General features: G+C 39.3%; 2 protein-coding genes across 2 annotated transcripts in view; both read right to left on the minus strand.

Moving 5' to 3' along the window:
* The window catches only part of CD63 (CD63 molecule), a 193,365-nt gene that overhangs the window by 62,803 nt on the left and 114,410 nt on the right, over nucleotides 1–16,152 (minus strand). The window lies entirely within an intron of this gene.
* Nucleotides 1–16,152, minus strand: part of SARNP (SAP domain containing ribonucleoprotein) — a 162,821-nt gene that overhangs the window by 32,265 nt on the left and 114,404 nt on the right. The window contains exons 3-7 of the mRNA XM_020287567.2: nucleotides 8,590–8,689; nucleotides 6,131–6,177; nucleotides 5,837–5,904; nucleotides 1,906–1,957; nucleotides 319–392 (exon numbers count right to left, since the gene is read on the minus strand). Coding sequence (XP_020143156.1) covers nucleotides 319–392; nucleotides 1,906–1,957; nucleotides 5,837–5,904; nucleotides 6,131–6,177; nucleotides 8,590–8,689 — 341 coding nt within the window. The remainder of the gene's footprint in view (nucleotides 1–318; nucleotides 393–1,905; nucleotides 1,958–5,836; nucleotides 5,905–6,130; nucleotides 6,178–8,589; nucleotides 8,690–16,152) is intronic.

Raw genomic sequence — 16,152 nt, forward strand, 5'->3', positions numbered from 1 at the left:
AAAGAGGTCCAGTTTACTCTCCTTCTCACTAAGAGTCCAGAGAATAAGCTAAAAGGAAACATTATCAGAATCAGGAGTAGCAGTCAGTTCCTGACTTTTATCATTACAAAAACCCTGCTCAATAATACCAAAGCCCAATCTATAGCTCTACATCCAAATCAGTAAAGATATTCTGAATAGAGCCCCAAAAGTGTTAATTTCCTTTCAACAAGTCTGTATTCTACTTAAAATCAACAATTATATCTAAAATCTAGGATCATGTCTCCTTCCCTTTATACCATATCACCATCTCAGGCCCAAAAGGCTGGGGGCACTCACCTAGCTGCCCTTGCAGCTTTTTTACTCTCCAAGCTGACAGGTACATTGAATCGTTCAGCCCTCTTCTGCATTCTCTAAGTGAAAACAGACAAAAGAAGGGGTAGAGAAAAATTTAATTTCTGGTTTAAAAAAGTTGGTTATAGGCCGGGCGAGGTGGCTCACACCTGTAATTCTAGCACTCTGGGAGGCTGAGGCGGGAGGACTGCTCGAGGTCAGGAGTTCAAAACCAGCCTGAGCAAGAGTGAGACCCCATCTCTACTATAAAGAGAAAGAAATTAATTGGCCAACTAAAAATATATAGAAAAAATTAGCCGGGCATGGTGGCACATGCCTGTAGTCCCAGCTACTGGGGAGGCTGAGGCAGGAGGATAGCTTGAGCCCAGGAGTTTGAGGTTGCTGTGAGCTAAGCTGATGCCACGGCACTCTAGCCCAGGCAACAGAGTGAGACTCTGTCTTAAAAAAAAAAAAAAAAAAAAAAAAAAGTTGGTTATAGGTGGGTATTTTAAGAACATCAGGAGTAATTTCTTAAGGTATAAACTGACAATACTGACAATCCTAGAGGATATCAGATTGTGTCCATATTGGGAATTAACAGCCCTTTCCAGAAAGCAAACACAATAAGCTATTATTACATACATTCCTTCAAAAACAAAAGAGAGGAATAAAATAAAATAAAACCTACATTCTGCATGAAGCTAAGAAGACAAAAGCTGTGTTTGGGCCGGGCGTGGTAGCTCACGCCTGTAATCCTAGCACTCTGGGAGGCCGAGGTGGGTGGATTGCTCGAAACCAGCCTGAGCGAGACCCTGTCTCTACTAAAAATAGAAAGAAATTAATTAACCAACTAAAAATATATACACAAAAAATTAGCCGGGCATGGTGGCACATGCCTGTAGTCCCAGCTACTTGGGAGGCTGAGGCAGTAGGATTGCTTGAGCCAGGAGTTTGAGGTTGCTGTGAGCTAGGCTGATACTACGGCACTCACTCTAGACTGGGCAACAAAGTGAGACTCTGTCTCAAAAAAAAAAAAAAAAGCTATGTTTGGTTGACCTTTGAAAAGAGATCAAAAGAACAGCTTAGTTCCAACACTAGCAGTACTCTTTCAGTTAAAAACGAGACAGTGTTGTCTTATGCCATTAGAAAACAGTTTAATAATTCTCTACTTTGAGGGGTACAAAACTGAACACAGGATCTCAACTGCAACATGGTTTTGGAGATACTGAGACAATTCAGAGAAACTTCAATCTCATCTACTATCGAGTAGCAATATAACACTGACATCTACCATTACTTTTTCAAGGTACAAACATTCCGAACTCTAATCCTAGGTTGGTAAACATCTTAAAGAGCTAGACACCATTAAGGTCACGGTACTATATACAAAAAAGACCACAGCTTCAAAGGTGACTACCCACTGTGCCAGACCAAATATTTTCCAAAAAATGACTGGCAGAGAAATGTTATCAACATCAAAATCTGTCAATACTGACTTTCTGCCTGTAAATAAATTTTAAAATGATAATGCAGATAAAATGAAAGGTTAGAGAGAAATGTAGAGACTGTTCTACTAGGGAAAAGAATACCTACCTCAGTCTGTGGTATTTCAGATGTAATTTTTACCACTTTCTTCTCTGCTGCCCTGGAAAAGAAGAAAGAGATTTTTTTGTGGCATTTAGTTATTTTTTTTAAATAAGAAAGAGATTTTTAAAAATCAGAAAACTGATATTCTAAAACAAAACCTTAGTAATGTACAAGAATTGATGTGACTCACATCCTCTGCCCTATAGCTCTGCCACTCCTTAGTATGAAGAAACATCAAGTCCATTAGAACTTTGATTCTTGAATTGTCATCTATTTAGAAGAGTTCAAATAACAGATTAAGCTACTTTAGCTAAGGGGTATAGAAAGTAATCAGGGAAGAAGTCTGGTTAAATACATTGGGCTGGCTGGGAGCGGTGGCTCACGCCTATAATCCTAGCACTCTGGGTGGCCAAGGCGGGCGGATTGCTCGAGGTCAGGAGGTCAGGAGTTTGAAACCAACCTGAGCAAGAGTGAAACCCCATCTCTACTATAAATTAAAAAAGAAATTAATCGGCCAACTAATATATATCGAAAAAATTAGCTGGGCATGGTGGCACATGCCTGTAGTCCCAGCTACTCAGGAGGCTGAGGCAGCAGGATTCCTTGAGCCCAGGAGTTTGAGGTTGCTGTGAGCTAGGCTGATGCCACAGCACTCACTCTAGACTCTGTCATAAATAAATAAACAAATAAACAAACAAACAAATAAATAAATAAATACATTGGGCTGAAAAGAAACACTTAAAAGACACCAGAAACCATCTCATTAGCTTTCAGGAATTTTAAAATTTATTTTTGGACTATCTTTCCAACCCTCATTTAAATACCAGCTCTAAATTCTCATAACAACAATTAATGAGTACTCCTATAAGGCCTGGTTTCCTTCTTTTAAAAATCCCTTATTTCTCTCATGGGGACTGTAGCTCCACCTCAAACAGTCAAAATGGAACAAATAAAAATGCCAAAGGCAGTGGAAAAAAAAAAGGCTAAGGGGAATTTGAATTAGGAAAACATAGTAAGTTACTGGTCAAAAGGTTTAAGAGAAAACAAAAGAGGGGGGACCATAGGGGCGGGAGAGAAGGTTCAGAAGTACCCAGGATAAATGGAAGGGCATTAACTCTCCACCAAACAACTCCCATAAAACTGTGGGTCATAACCAGTCTCATTAAGGTCCCTCATTTAGAGACATGGGCGGCTTTTGTTCCAATATCCCGGACACTTTTCCCATTTGAAGTCCTGAAAGGTAGTAATGGCTTAATGACATTTTCAGAGGAAGCAATTCTAGAACAGGAACTTACTCGCTCCTCCATCCTTTTGTTGGAGGTCCTAGGACTGACAGACTAGCAATGGGTGCCCCCTACTGACCATAACTAAGTCCTACAATATTTAATGGCTTTGGTGTTTGGAGGGGATCAAACTAGAAACACAGGTATATTTTTGAAGAACCTCAGATGAAGTAACGGGATCTCCTTTTAAATATTCAAAGAATCTAAATTAGTCCTGAATATTCTGACTTTTAAAGAAATTTCTAAATTCGTCCCATTCCTGGACATCCTTTCCTAACCCTCTGCCTTATTCAGGCACAAAAGGCCAAAAAAGTTTAATGTTTTACTTGAAGTCTAATGACATAAAGAGAGCAGTTTTCTCCATCAACTCCAGGGTAATGACTTCCTCCACATTCTCATCCTGAAGCACAATCACTGCAGTACATCTCATGGCAGAAAGGGAACTACAGAGAGGAAGCTTCCTTCCGCTCTATTCCAATTCCTTCAGGCACAATTAGACTCAAGCAATAAATACACATCACATTCTGGGACTCACGGGAAATTTCCACTCTTCACTGAAAAATTTCTCTCCTATCACAGTCACATATAAAACACTCCCTAAAATACAGGGACCCAGAATCTTTCTGTACATACTTTAGTCTAACCATAACTATCCCTCCAAAAAGCAAAATTACCACTCCCCACACACTTTCAATTTCCTTGTTTTGAAATTTTTTAATAGAATTAAAGCCCCCTGAACAAGAGAATTACACATTTTACATATTCTGTGAATAATGAACTTCTTCAAATTTACAACCTCTATTTTTTTAACCCACAAAAGTCAATTATCATTGTATTCACTTGATCTTCCTTTTTGTCCCAGAAGCCCCCAAAACATCTCTATTTTAAAACTATTCTACTAAGTCATTTTCTCAAGGCACTATATCTAATCATAAACCTCCTAAGCTGGGAAGATAACTAAATGGCTTTAGAAATAATATTTGACAAAAATCTACCAAAATATTAACTGTACACCATCTGTGATGAAGCAAATCCACTGCTAGGAATTTATCCTATGAACATACTTGCATAACTACAAATAGTTGGATGAGGACATACAAGGCTACTTTTTTTCTTTTATGAGTAATCTAAATGTCCATCAACAGGAGACTAGTGAAATAAATTACTGTTCAACCACAGAATGGAGTACTATTAGATGCCAGAAAGAATAAGGTTCTTGAAATCCAGATTCAAACTGAGAGAGAGAAAAAAAAAAGAAAACAATAAGGTTCTAAGTTGATTATTACTAAATCTCAGTGATGGGTAGATGAGGGTCTATTATATTTTTCTTATGACTTTTGTATATATTTGCAATTTCCCATAACAAGCTAAAAAAAAAAAAGACTACTTACTATAATTATCCCTACATCATAGGGTCAATGTGAGGATTAAATAAGGATACATGTAAAATACAATCATGTCTAGCATGTAACTAACATTTAAATAAGGACATTATTATGAAGATATAGAAAAATCTCCAGATGTGGAAAAAAAATCAAGAAAGTGTGTATATATGCATCTATATATACATATATACATACATACACAGACACAATATATAAAATATTCCAAAATAATGTACTGTACTAAAAACCTCTGCAAAGTCAGATGGCCGTGGATACAAGAGGTACTTAATTTTCAATTTGTATACTCCTCTATGTACTATTTGACTTTTTACTTGTACATATATTGCCTTTTATAATTAATGCATTAACACAGCTATGAGGAACAAAAATGTTAAAAGGGACTCAACTGTTCTTAGTGTGCTGAAGTACAAAATGGCCAGACATTTGTGGAAAGAGCCCCAAATCAAAGATGTTTATGATCGACCTTGTGGGATAGTTTAAACAAATCGAGATCCACTTTCCACTCTAGATTTTGTCCTCCCCTCCTCCACTGTAAATCAAAAAGCAAGAGAGAATACAGTGTTACTTGAGAAACATAACCTCTGCCCAACACCCTCCTCCCTTACAAAACTCCTTATATACAGTTTTATACTTTTCTGTAAAAGTATAGAACTCTATAAAGAGCAAGAGAGTTTACAGTTTTACACCATAAAGACAATTGTATAGATTCTCCTTACAGTAACAGAATAATCTATTATGGTGATCCAACAAAAGAATAACAAAGGCTAGGAGAACTACACTGTGTCTGAGCTTGAAGTCACCTGGTTCTAACTACCTGGAGACAAACTATTGAGTGAAGTAGACCCTTTTGAAAATGTAGGAACTAAGCAGAAATGAAAGGCCAATGGGAATATGTAAGAGGTAAACAAAGTTAAGCACTAAACCCACTAGAAACAGAACTGCCTATTCTGTACTCAGATTATAAAAAAGTTTGAAACCAGCCTGACCAAGGGCGAGACCCCATCTCTACTATAAATAGAAAGAAATGAATTGGCCAACTAATATATAGAGAAAAAATTAGCCCGGCATGGTGGTGCATGCCTGTAGTCCCAGCTCCTTGGGAGGCTGAGGCAGGAGGATGGCTTGAGCCCAGGAGTTTGAGGTTGCTGTGAGCTAGGCTGACGCCATGGCACTCACTCTAGCCTGGGCAACAAAGTGAGACTCTGTCTCAAAAAAAAAAAAAAAAAGATTATAAAAAAGGATAATTACACATCAACAGTTTTTTCAGGGGGTTCTTCCTCTTTGACAGGAAGTTCTATGGGCTTTGGTTCTTCTTCCTAAAACCAAATAAAACAAGATGGTTAACATAAATCAGAAGAGTAAATACCCATCAACAGAAAAATATCAGAACTCTAAAGTAAACAGTCCCTCAGAACCTTCATACCCTCTTATGCTCCCCTAATAAATTAGCATCTAAATCCTCCAATGATAGATGCTAAGCAATGTGGCCAAAGCAGGGGCACATTACCAGGCCAATGATTAACCTTACTTTATCCAACTCACCTCTGTTTCATCTCCCAGTACATCTTCTTCATTCGCCTCCTCTTCAGCTAAAGAATATTAAAATATTCAGGTCAAGCCCTGCTATAAAACTATCTTGATCACTGTATTAAGGCTAAAATTATAATCACTCTGCCTTCCCAAAATAAAATTCAATAATGAAGGCAGAACTGACACAAAGTTTGGTATACGTGGAGAAGCTAAAACCAGACCTCCACCTAACATTAACACAAAGTTGAACTCCAGCTAGACTGAAGAACTAAATGTAACAAGGTCAAACTACAAAATTAATTTAAAAAGTAATATGGAAAAATGTCTTTTGAGATTTAGTGGTGGGAAGGATTTGTTAAAAAAAAAAAAAACAGAAGGAAAAATAAAAAATTAATGATTTCTCAAAACTAAGGACTTCTCTTTAAGGAATGACATGAAAAAACTTGAGACAAATAACAAAGAAGATATTTGTTCCTAAAACCTACAAGGGAATAGTTATTACAATATAAAAGAAATGCTTGCAAGCCAACAAACAAATGATGAGAACTCCAACAGAAAAATGGGCAACGAAGAAGCCCAAAGAACCATGAACACAAGAGATGTTCAAACATTTTTCATAGAGAAATATAAATTGAAACAACCCACAAATTAGCAAAACTTAGGCCACTCAGCCGGGCATGGTGGTTCATACCTATAACCATAGCATTCTGGGAGGCTGAGGCGGATGAATCATTTGAGCTCAGGAATTTGAGCAAGAGTGAGACCCCATCTCTACTAAAAAAAAATAAACTTAGGCCACTTGATAGGACAGTGCCAAGTTTAGGTTTGTAGAGATACAAGAATCCTTATGCACTGGTGATGAAAGTATAGACTGATAGAGCAATTCTGGAAAATAATTTGGCAGTGATTAATGATATTAAGTATATATCTATAAATATATAATAATTAGCAATCCCATTCCTGGGTATATACCCCAAAAGATTCTTACAGGAACATAAGAGCACGAAAGAAGTACTTCATAATAATAGTATACTATATACTACAGGTTGAGCATCCCTAATCTGAAAATCTGAAACCTGAAATGCTCCTAAATCCAAAACTTTTTGAGTGCTGACATGACGCCACAAGTGGAAAATTCCACACCTGACCTAATGTGACAGGTCATTGTCAAAAATTTGTTTCATATACAAAATTATTAAAAATATTGTACAAAATTACCTTTAGGCTATGTGTATAAGGTGTATATGAAACATAAATGAGGCCAGGTGTGGTGGCTCATGCCTGTAATCCTAGCACTCTGGGAGGCCAAGGCGGGCGGATTGCTCGAGGTCAGGAGTTCAAAACCAGCCTGAGCGAGACCCCCATCTCTACTAAAAATAGAAATTGACCAACCAAAAATATATATATATATAAATTAGGGCCGGGCTCGGTGGCTCATGCCTGTAATCCTAGCACTCTGGGAGGCCTCAGCAGGGGGATTGCTCAATTGAGGTCAGGAGTTCAAAACCAGCCTGAGCAAGAGCGAGACTCTGTCTCTACTATAAATAGAAAGAAATTAATTGGCCAACTAATATATATACAAAAAATTAGCTGGGCATGGTGGCGCATGCCTGTAGTCCCAGCTACTCGGGAGGCTGAGGCAGCAGGATTGCTTGAGGCCAGGAGTTTGAGGTTGCTGTGAGCTAGGCTGATGCCATGGCACTCACTCTAGCCTGGGGCAACAAAGCGAGACTCTGTCTCAAAAAAAAAAAAAATTAGCTGGGCATGGTGGTGCGTGCCTGTAGTCCTAGCTACTTGGGAGGCCAAGGCAGTAGGATTGCTTGAGCCCAGGAGATTGAGGTTGCTGTGAGCTAGGCCGACGCCATGGCACTCACTCTAGCCTGGGCAACAAAGTGAGACTCTGTTTCAATCAATCAATCAATCAATCAATAAAATGAATTTTGTGTTTAGGCTTTTATCACATCCCTAAGATATCTCAATATATATATACAAATATTCCAAAACCAAAAAAAATCTGAAATCTGAAACACTTCTGGTCCTAAGCATTCAGATAAGGGATACTTAAACTGTAATATAATACCTACTATTACATACATATAGTATTAATCCATGTAGTATTCTATGAGTAATACATACCAAACACATTAAAATGGTTGCCTATGGGGGTTGCAGGAAGTGAAATGAGGAATGGGAATAAATTAAAAAAATTAAACTCAAGTCTTCCAATTCCCAGCCTAATGATACTTGTATTATCATGCTACCTTTTAAATAACATGCTGAAATAACATTATGTCTTTTAAAAAAAGGAAGTATTTCTTTGCCATATAATCACTGTTCTGGATAAACAGTTTTTTTGATGCTGTTATCTAAGAGCTTTACAAATTACCTAAAAAAAGAAGAAATCTTCTAAGTGTCAAAGCCTGAAAATTAATCCCCTCATTCACATTACTCTGCTTCCACAAGGCACTCACCATGCTCTTCAAGATATGCCTGGAGCCTGTTGATGAGATCTTGTTTTATCCCCTTGGTCTCCAAACCACGAGCAAGACATTCTTGCTTTAGTTCAGCAAGCTGAGGGAAAAAAATAAAACTTTTCCTTAGTTATTCAGATGTATGCCAGGAATAAAAAAAGGTAGTTCTCACCAGAAAATAAAGATCAATCCCAAATTACCATCCTTAATCCTACCAAGACTCTAGGTCTACAAAGATGATCTACTTTCCTCTAACAATACTCAATATGCTAAAGGATTCTTCTAATAGATGCTGAAGAGTAAATATCACACTTTAATAAAAATCTGATCTATTTGTGTATCTATTTATTATCACAAATATTGTTATTTTGGAATAATTCTGGGAGAAAAAAGGTTTTTTCCTAAAGGTTACTGTGCCAGCTAGTACATGGGAAGAATGAACCTTCAGAAAACCCAATGATCTAAAACCAGATACTCTTTACCACCTATTATCACAGATCCTTTATTATAATCTACCACATACATGCATACAGATCTAACCACTGTAGAATTAATTAGCAGATATGTTAGTTACCTTAATGTCAACAATGAATTGATTAAACAATCAATGTCAAAATGGAAAGAAATATCTAACGGTACGCTATAGAGCTCTGTTGAAGATTTTAAAATCAGTAACTTGACTAAAGATATAAAAAGCATGCTTACCAACTTTACAGACAGTAGGAGGAAGAACTGGTGGATTATACTAAGCTTAAAAAACAAAACAGAAACAAACAAAAAAAACCACCTCTTCAGGGAGAACAATGAGCCAAAATGAAGACTCAGTTTAGAAGAAACAGGATATAACATATTCAAAACTTCAGTTGTACAAAAACGGGATGAGGGAGATCTGGCTCAACAATAAATCAAAGGATAAATACCTTACAGTTTTAGGCAAAGAGAGTTAACAGTACGATTTGCTACCAACATAATTCTAAGTCATAGGTAACTGAAACATAGAATCAATAACAAATAATGTAAGTGGCCTCACTGGATTCTATATTCTTATTTTATGAAGCATAATGACCTGCTGATACAAGGAGAACAAGCAGGAAAAGAAATACTCCAGAAATCCTATATGTACATCAGCACACAAATAGATGTCTGATCTAAAGATAACCTATTGGTTTTGAAGTACTGATCTAAGACCAACCAATAGAACTTAGAAAGCAGATTCCTACAGAAGAACTTTACAACTACAGAGTACGCTCTGTATCTCTACAAGGGGAGCACTGGAAATGGAGAGTGGAGCTTTTTTTTTTTTTTAACATACCACAATGATTGTTAGAACATTTAGGGAGTAGGGCAGGCTGGGATGTTATGCAGAGAACTGGCCTACCCAACAAGCCAAGAGCAAGTATCCCTTATTGAGAAGCAAGGCAGGTAATCACTCATTAAAAATTATTTTTGAGCCAGGCACAGTGGTTCATACTTATAATTCCAGCACTCTGGGAGGCCGTGGTGGATTACTTGAGCTCAGGAGATTGAGGTTGCAGTGAGCTATGATAACGCCACTGCACTCTAGCCAGAATTGAAAAAAATAAAAAAAGTAGGCCAGGCGTGGTGGCTCACGCCTGTTATCCCAGCACTCTGGGAGGCTGAGGCAGGAGGACAGTTTGAGCTCAGGAGTTTGAGACCAGCTTGAGTAAGAGCGAGACCACATCTCTACTAAAAAAAATAGAAAGAAATTAGCTGGACAACTAAAATATATAAATATATAAATAAAAAATTAGCTGGGCATGGTGGTGCATACCTGTAGTCCCAGCTACTTGGGAGGCTGAGGCAGGAGGATAGCTTGAGCCCAGGAGTTTGAGGTTGCTGTGAGCTAGGCTGACACCATGGCACTCTAGCCAGGGCAACAGAGTGAGACTCTGTCTCAAAAAATAGATAAATAAATAAATATAAATAATAAAAATCATTTTTATTTATTTTTTTAGCAGGGGGTTTTGGCTTTTTTTTTTATTTCAGCATATTATGGGGGTACAAATTTTAAGATTTCACATGATGTCCTTGCCCTCCCTCCCCAGACAAGTCTGAGCTCCAAGTGTGACCATCCCCCAGACAGTACATATCTCACCCATTATGTATGTATATACTCGTTCCCTTCTCCTTCCTCCCACCTGCCCAATACCCAATTAGTGTAATTCCTATGTGTCCACTTAGGTGCTGATCAGTTAATACCAATTTGCTGGTGAGTATATGTGGTGTTTGTTTTGGACTGCAAACTAGTTCAACCTCTAAGGAAAGCAATATGAAGATAGATACCTTAAAGTGATACAAGTAGATCTACCATTTGATCCAGCAATCCCATTACTGGGCATCTACCCAAAAGATCAAATGACACTCTACAACAAAGACACCTGCACTCGAATGTTTATAGCAGCACAATTCACAATTGCGAAGCTGTGGAAACAACCCAAGTGCCCATCAATCCATGAGTGTATTAATAAAATGTGGTATATGTATACCATGGAGTACTATTCAGCTCTAAGAAACAATGGTGATATAGCACATCTTGTATTTTCCTGGATAGAGCTGGAACCCATACCACTAAGTGAAGTATCCCAAGAATGGAAAAATCATTTTTAAGGCTTCTGCCTATTTTAAAAAAATGATTGCAGAGTAACTGCAGAGTAGGGTGCTGGGTGGTGGTGGGGAGAGTGACTATAGAGTATAGTAGTTATGAACATAGCCTCTGAAGTCAGACTACCTGAGTTCAAATTCCAGCGTTACCACCTGCAAATATGTAACCTCAGGTGACTAACTTCATCTCTCTGTGCCTCAGTTTCCTTACCAGTGAAATAAAAATAACAACAGTATCTATCCCATAGGGTTGTTCTGAAGATTAAACCAGTAAATTCTGAAAAGTATTTAGAACAGTATGGAGCTCCAGTGGCGCAATCGGTTAGCGCGCGGTACTTATACAGAACAGTACTTGGCAACTAGTGAGTACTTTGTGTTAGACACTGGGTGAAGGATTAAACAAGATTACACAAAATCAATGGTTCTCATATTTTGAAATTTCACAGATCAACGAATGAATGAATTCATTATTGACTGAGTGACTGGTTTTTCGAGACAGGGTGTCTTGCTCTGTTGCCCAGGCTGGACTTAAACTCCTGGTCTTAAGCCATCCTCCAGCCTCAGCCTTCTGAGTAGCTGGGTCTACAGGTATGTGCCACTGAGCCTGGTTCAATGTATATTTAAATAGATAGGCTGATAAAGCTGCTTTTTATCATATTCCAACCAGGTCATAAACCAATACTTTTATAAACAATAAAAATCAATTCCTGGCCGGGCACGGTGGCTCACGCCTGTAATCCTAGCTCTCTGGGAGGCCGAGGCGGGCGGATTGCTCAAGGTCAGGAGTTCAAAACCAGCCTGAGCAAGAGCGAGACCCCGTCTCTGCTATAGATAGAAAGAAATTAATTGGCCAACTGATATGTATATAAAAAATTAGCCGGGCATGGTGGCGCATGCCTGTAGTCCCAGCTACTCGGGAGGCTGAGGCAGGAGGATTGCTCGAGCCCAGGAGTGTGAGGTTGCTGTGAGCTAGGCTGACGCCACGGCACTCACTCTAGCCTGGACAACAAAGCGAGACTCTGTCTCAAAAAAAAAAAAAAAAAAAAAAATCAATTCCTAAAAAAATGAGCACATACTTTGGATATAGCAGTGATGTCAAGCTGCTATAAAGTTTCTAAAAGCTTACCCTCAATTTTTCTATTTATTGCATATCTAACCAGTGACAGCTAGTTGATGAATAAGCACGGACCTGTGGACCACACTATAAATAATATTAATCCTTTTTTTTTCTTGCTCTGTTGCCTAGCTCGAATGCGATGATGTGATCATAGCTCATTTGCAGCCTCAAACTCCTGAGCTCAAGTGATACTCCTGCATCAGCCTCCCAAGTAGTTGGAACTATGGGTGCACATCACCATACCTGGCTAATTACTAAAAAATGTTTGTAGAGACAGGATCTCTCTCTTGCCATGTTGCCTAGGCTGCTCTCAAACTCCTGGTTTCAAGTGATCCTCCTCCTTTGTCCTCCCAAAGTGCTAGAATTACAGGAGTGAGCCACCATACCTGGCCAACAACATTAATCAAGAATCTAGACTCTGAATAACCTTTAATGTCCACTTCTTAAGTAAGAATCTTGATCTTTCTCACACTGGTATTTTCTTTTTTTTTGACACAGTCTCACTCTGTTGCCTGGGCTAGAGTGCCATGGCGTCAGACTAGCTCACAGCAACCTCAAACTCCCGGGCTCAAGTGATCTTCCTGCCTCAGCCTCCCAGGTAGCTGGGACTACAGGCACACGCCTCTGTGTTATTTGGCTAATTTCTTTTTCTCTTTTTTTTCTTTGAGACAGAGTCTTGCTTTGTTGCCCAGGCTAGAGTGAGTGTTGTGGCATCAGCCTAGCTCACAGCAACCTCAATCTCCTGGGCTCAAGCAATCCTGCTGCCTCAGCCTCCCGAGTAGCTGGGACTACAGGCATGTACCACCATGCCTGGCTAATTTTTTCTATATGTATTAGTTGGCCAATTAATTTCTTTCTATTTATAGTAGAGACAAGGTCTAGCTCTTGCTCAGGCTGGTTTCAAACTCCTGACCTTGAGCAATCCGCCCACCTCAGCCTCCCAGAGTGCTAGGATTACAGGCATGAGCCACTGCGCCCGGCCTCTTTCTATTTATAGTAGAGATGGGTCTCGCTCTTGCTCAGGCTGGTCTTGAACTGCTGAGCTCAAACTATTCTTCTGCCTCAGCCTCCCAGAGAGCTAGGATTACAGGAGTGAGCTACCATGTCTGGCCTCTTTATTTTCTTTCAGCTCTCTAGAGAATGAGTCTTTTGATTTTAGTTACACTTTAAAATTTTTTGTTGGTTGTTATAAAAACATTATGTTCCCTGTAGAATAGTTAGAAAATCCTGCAAAGTACAGAGGAAAGAAAATAAGTCCTATGTAATCCCAGACACTTAACATTTTACATATTTCCTTTGCAGTGTGTGTGGTGAGGGAAGGATGTTGGTTGTTCCTTTACAGAGAAATATAGCTTCTTTACTCCTGGTAAGTCCTAATCTTCCCTCCGTTACTCCCCCACCCCCAGTTTAAGTAACATTTTTTGGTAAATATTCACACAATTCAGAGTTCAGCTTTCTAACAGAGTTGTTCCTCCCTTCTCCTTGCCAAAATTTTACATAGACATAGCGCAAAAGTTTACAAAACCTGCCAGGTGACAGAGAAATGGAGTCAGTGACAATTCTTGCACTGACTGCTCATCTAGTATGGTACAATCTAGACTTAGAGCTGACATACAGAGAAGTACAATTATTTCCCACTGGTATGGACAGCATTCATCACTGCTGACCATGCCATTGCCTCTCATCATTGCCCAGTCCCCAGTGGCTCCTAGTCCCCAATCCAAGGTCTCCGGCTGATTCAGTGGTCCTCTCAGCACCTCCATGTTTCCTCTCTGGTCAAATAGGACTGTTACATATAGTTTTTATGTAATGTTGTATTATTTCCTTCACTATGCTGTGGGTTCACACTGCAACATTATTTTAAAAGGGAAACAGATTAATAGAAACACAAAATAGCTGAAAATGAACTAATTTCTTTTCATAAATATATGTCAATAGAACCAAAACTTTTTTTTTATTTATTTTTGGAGATAGAGTTTTGCTTTGTTGCCCAGGCTAGAATGAGTGCCGTGGCATCAGCCTAGCTCACAGCAACCTCAAACTCCTGGGCTCAAGCAATCATACTGCCTTAGCCTCCGAGTAGCTGGGACTACAGGCATGCGACATGCCTGGCTAATTTTTTCTCTATATATTAGTTGGCCAATTAATTTCTTTCTATTTATAGTAGAGACGGGGTCTCGCTCTTGCTCAGGCTGGTTTCCAACTCCTGACCTTGTGCGATCCACGCCTCGGCTTCCAAGAGTGCTAGGATTACAGGCTTGAGCCACCACGCCCGGCCAAACCAAAACTTTTTAAAACTTCAAAGAAGAACTCACTCAAATCTTATCCCATTTTAAAATAAATTTGATTTTAAAATATTTTAAAAGGTATTTAAAAAGCAAGGTATATTGAGTGAATTGTATGGTATGTGAATTACATCTCAATAAGGCTATTAAAAACATATAGAGATCAGGTCTGATAAAGACTAAGAAAAAAAAAAAAAAAAGAAGGAAAAAAAAAAAACCATAGAGGCCAGGCGCAGTGGCTCGTGCCTGTAATCCTAACACTCTGGGAGGCCGAGGCGGGCGGATTGCTCGAGGTCGGGAGTTCGAAACCAGCCTGAGCGAGACTGCGTCTCTACTAAAAATAGAAATAAATTAATTGACCAACTAAAAGTATATGTACAAAAAATTAGCCGGGCATGGTGGTGCATGCCTGTAGTCCCAGCTACTTGGGAGGCTGAGGCAGGAGGATCGCTTGAACCCAGGAGTTTGAGGTTGCTGTGAGCTAGGCTGACGCCACAGCACTCACTCTAGCCTGGGCAACAAAAGTGAGACTCTGTCTCAAAAAAAAAAAAAAAAAAAAAAAAAAAAAAAAAAAAAACACCTATAGAACATCGTATACAGGATACTAACATGAATGTAAAAAATAATACACACACAAAACACATCCCTGTATGATATATATATACAAGATGGCTGGACAAGAAATAGGTAAGTTAACAGTAGTTGAATCTGGAGAAAGGAAGCTAGTTGGAAACAAGTGTAGGAAGGAAACTTATTACCATATACCCTTTTGTACCTTTAGAATAGTAAACTTGTATATAATTACTTATTCAAAAATTAATTTTTTTGCGGTGCTGTGGTCACACTGTCGACTCTGCTGTGATCCGAGGGGGCAGAGGGTGAGAAAGCAGGAGGTGGCCTTGTCCTCCAAAGAGGCTGGGCTGCAGGGCAGGCACCCCACTGCTGCCAGTCTCGTGGCCAGTTAGTAGGCCTGGCCAGGCCCTTGCACCGTGTGATCTCGGACTGATCTGGGGTCCCAGGGTACCTGAGGGAGTTCTGATACCACTGTTCAGAGCTCTTCCAAATCCAGTTTCTCAGATTGCCTTCTTTTCATCCCTCCCTGCTGTTCCCGCTCTCCAGGCCCCTTGGCTCCTGGCAAACTCCTACACTTCCTTCAAGGTCTACCTCAAATGTCCCTCACTCCCAACCCCAGTCTTTTTCAGCCCCTCCTCCGACACATTTAGGCACAGTCTTTGGGCCCCACAGGAATGTCTGCTTGCCATTAACCTGTTTAACAACAAAACATATTTCTTGGTGCCTGTTATTTGCCAGGCACTGTTCTTAGATTTATCTACTGTGTTTCCCAGAAAATAAGACAGGGTCTTATATTTATTTTTCCTCAAGAAGACACCCTAGGGCTTATTTTCAGGGGATGTGTTATTTTTTTTTAAGTACGGCACAACAATCTACATTTATTCAAATGTAGTTAAGTCATCTTCTTCTGGAACATCACCATAGTAAAATGGCAGCCACAGCTTTCTTTCTTTCTCCTGGGAATAC

The sequence above is a fragment of the Microcebus murinus genome, chromosome 10, assembly GCF_040939455.1.
Source record: "Microcebus murinus isolate Inina chromosome 10, M.murinus_Inina_mat1.0, whole genome shotgun sequence".
NCBI lineage: Eukaryota > Metazoa > Chordata > Mammalia > Primates > Cheirogaleidae > Microcebus > Microcebus murinus.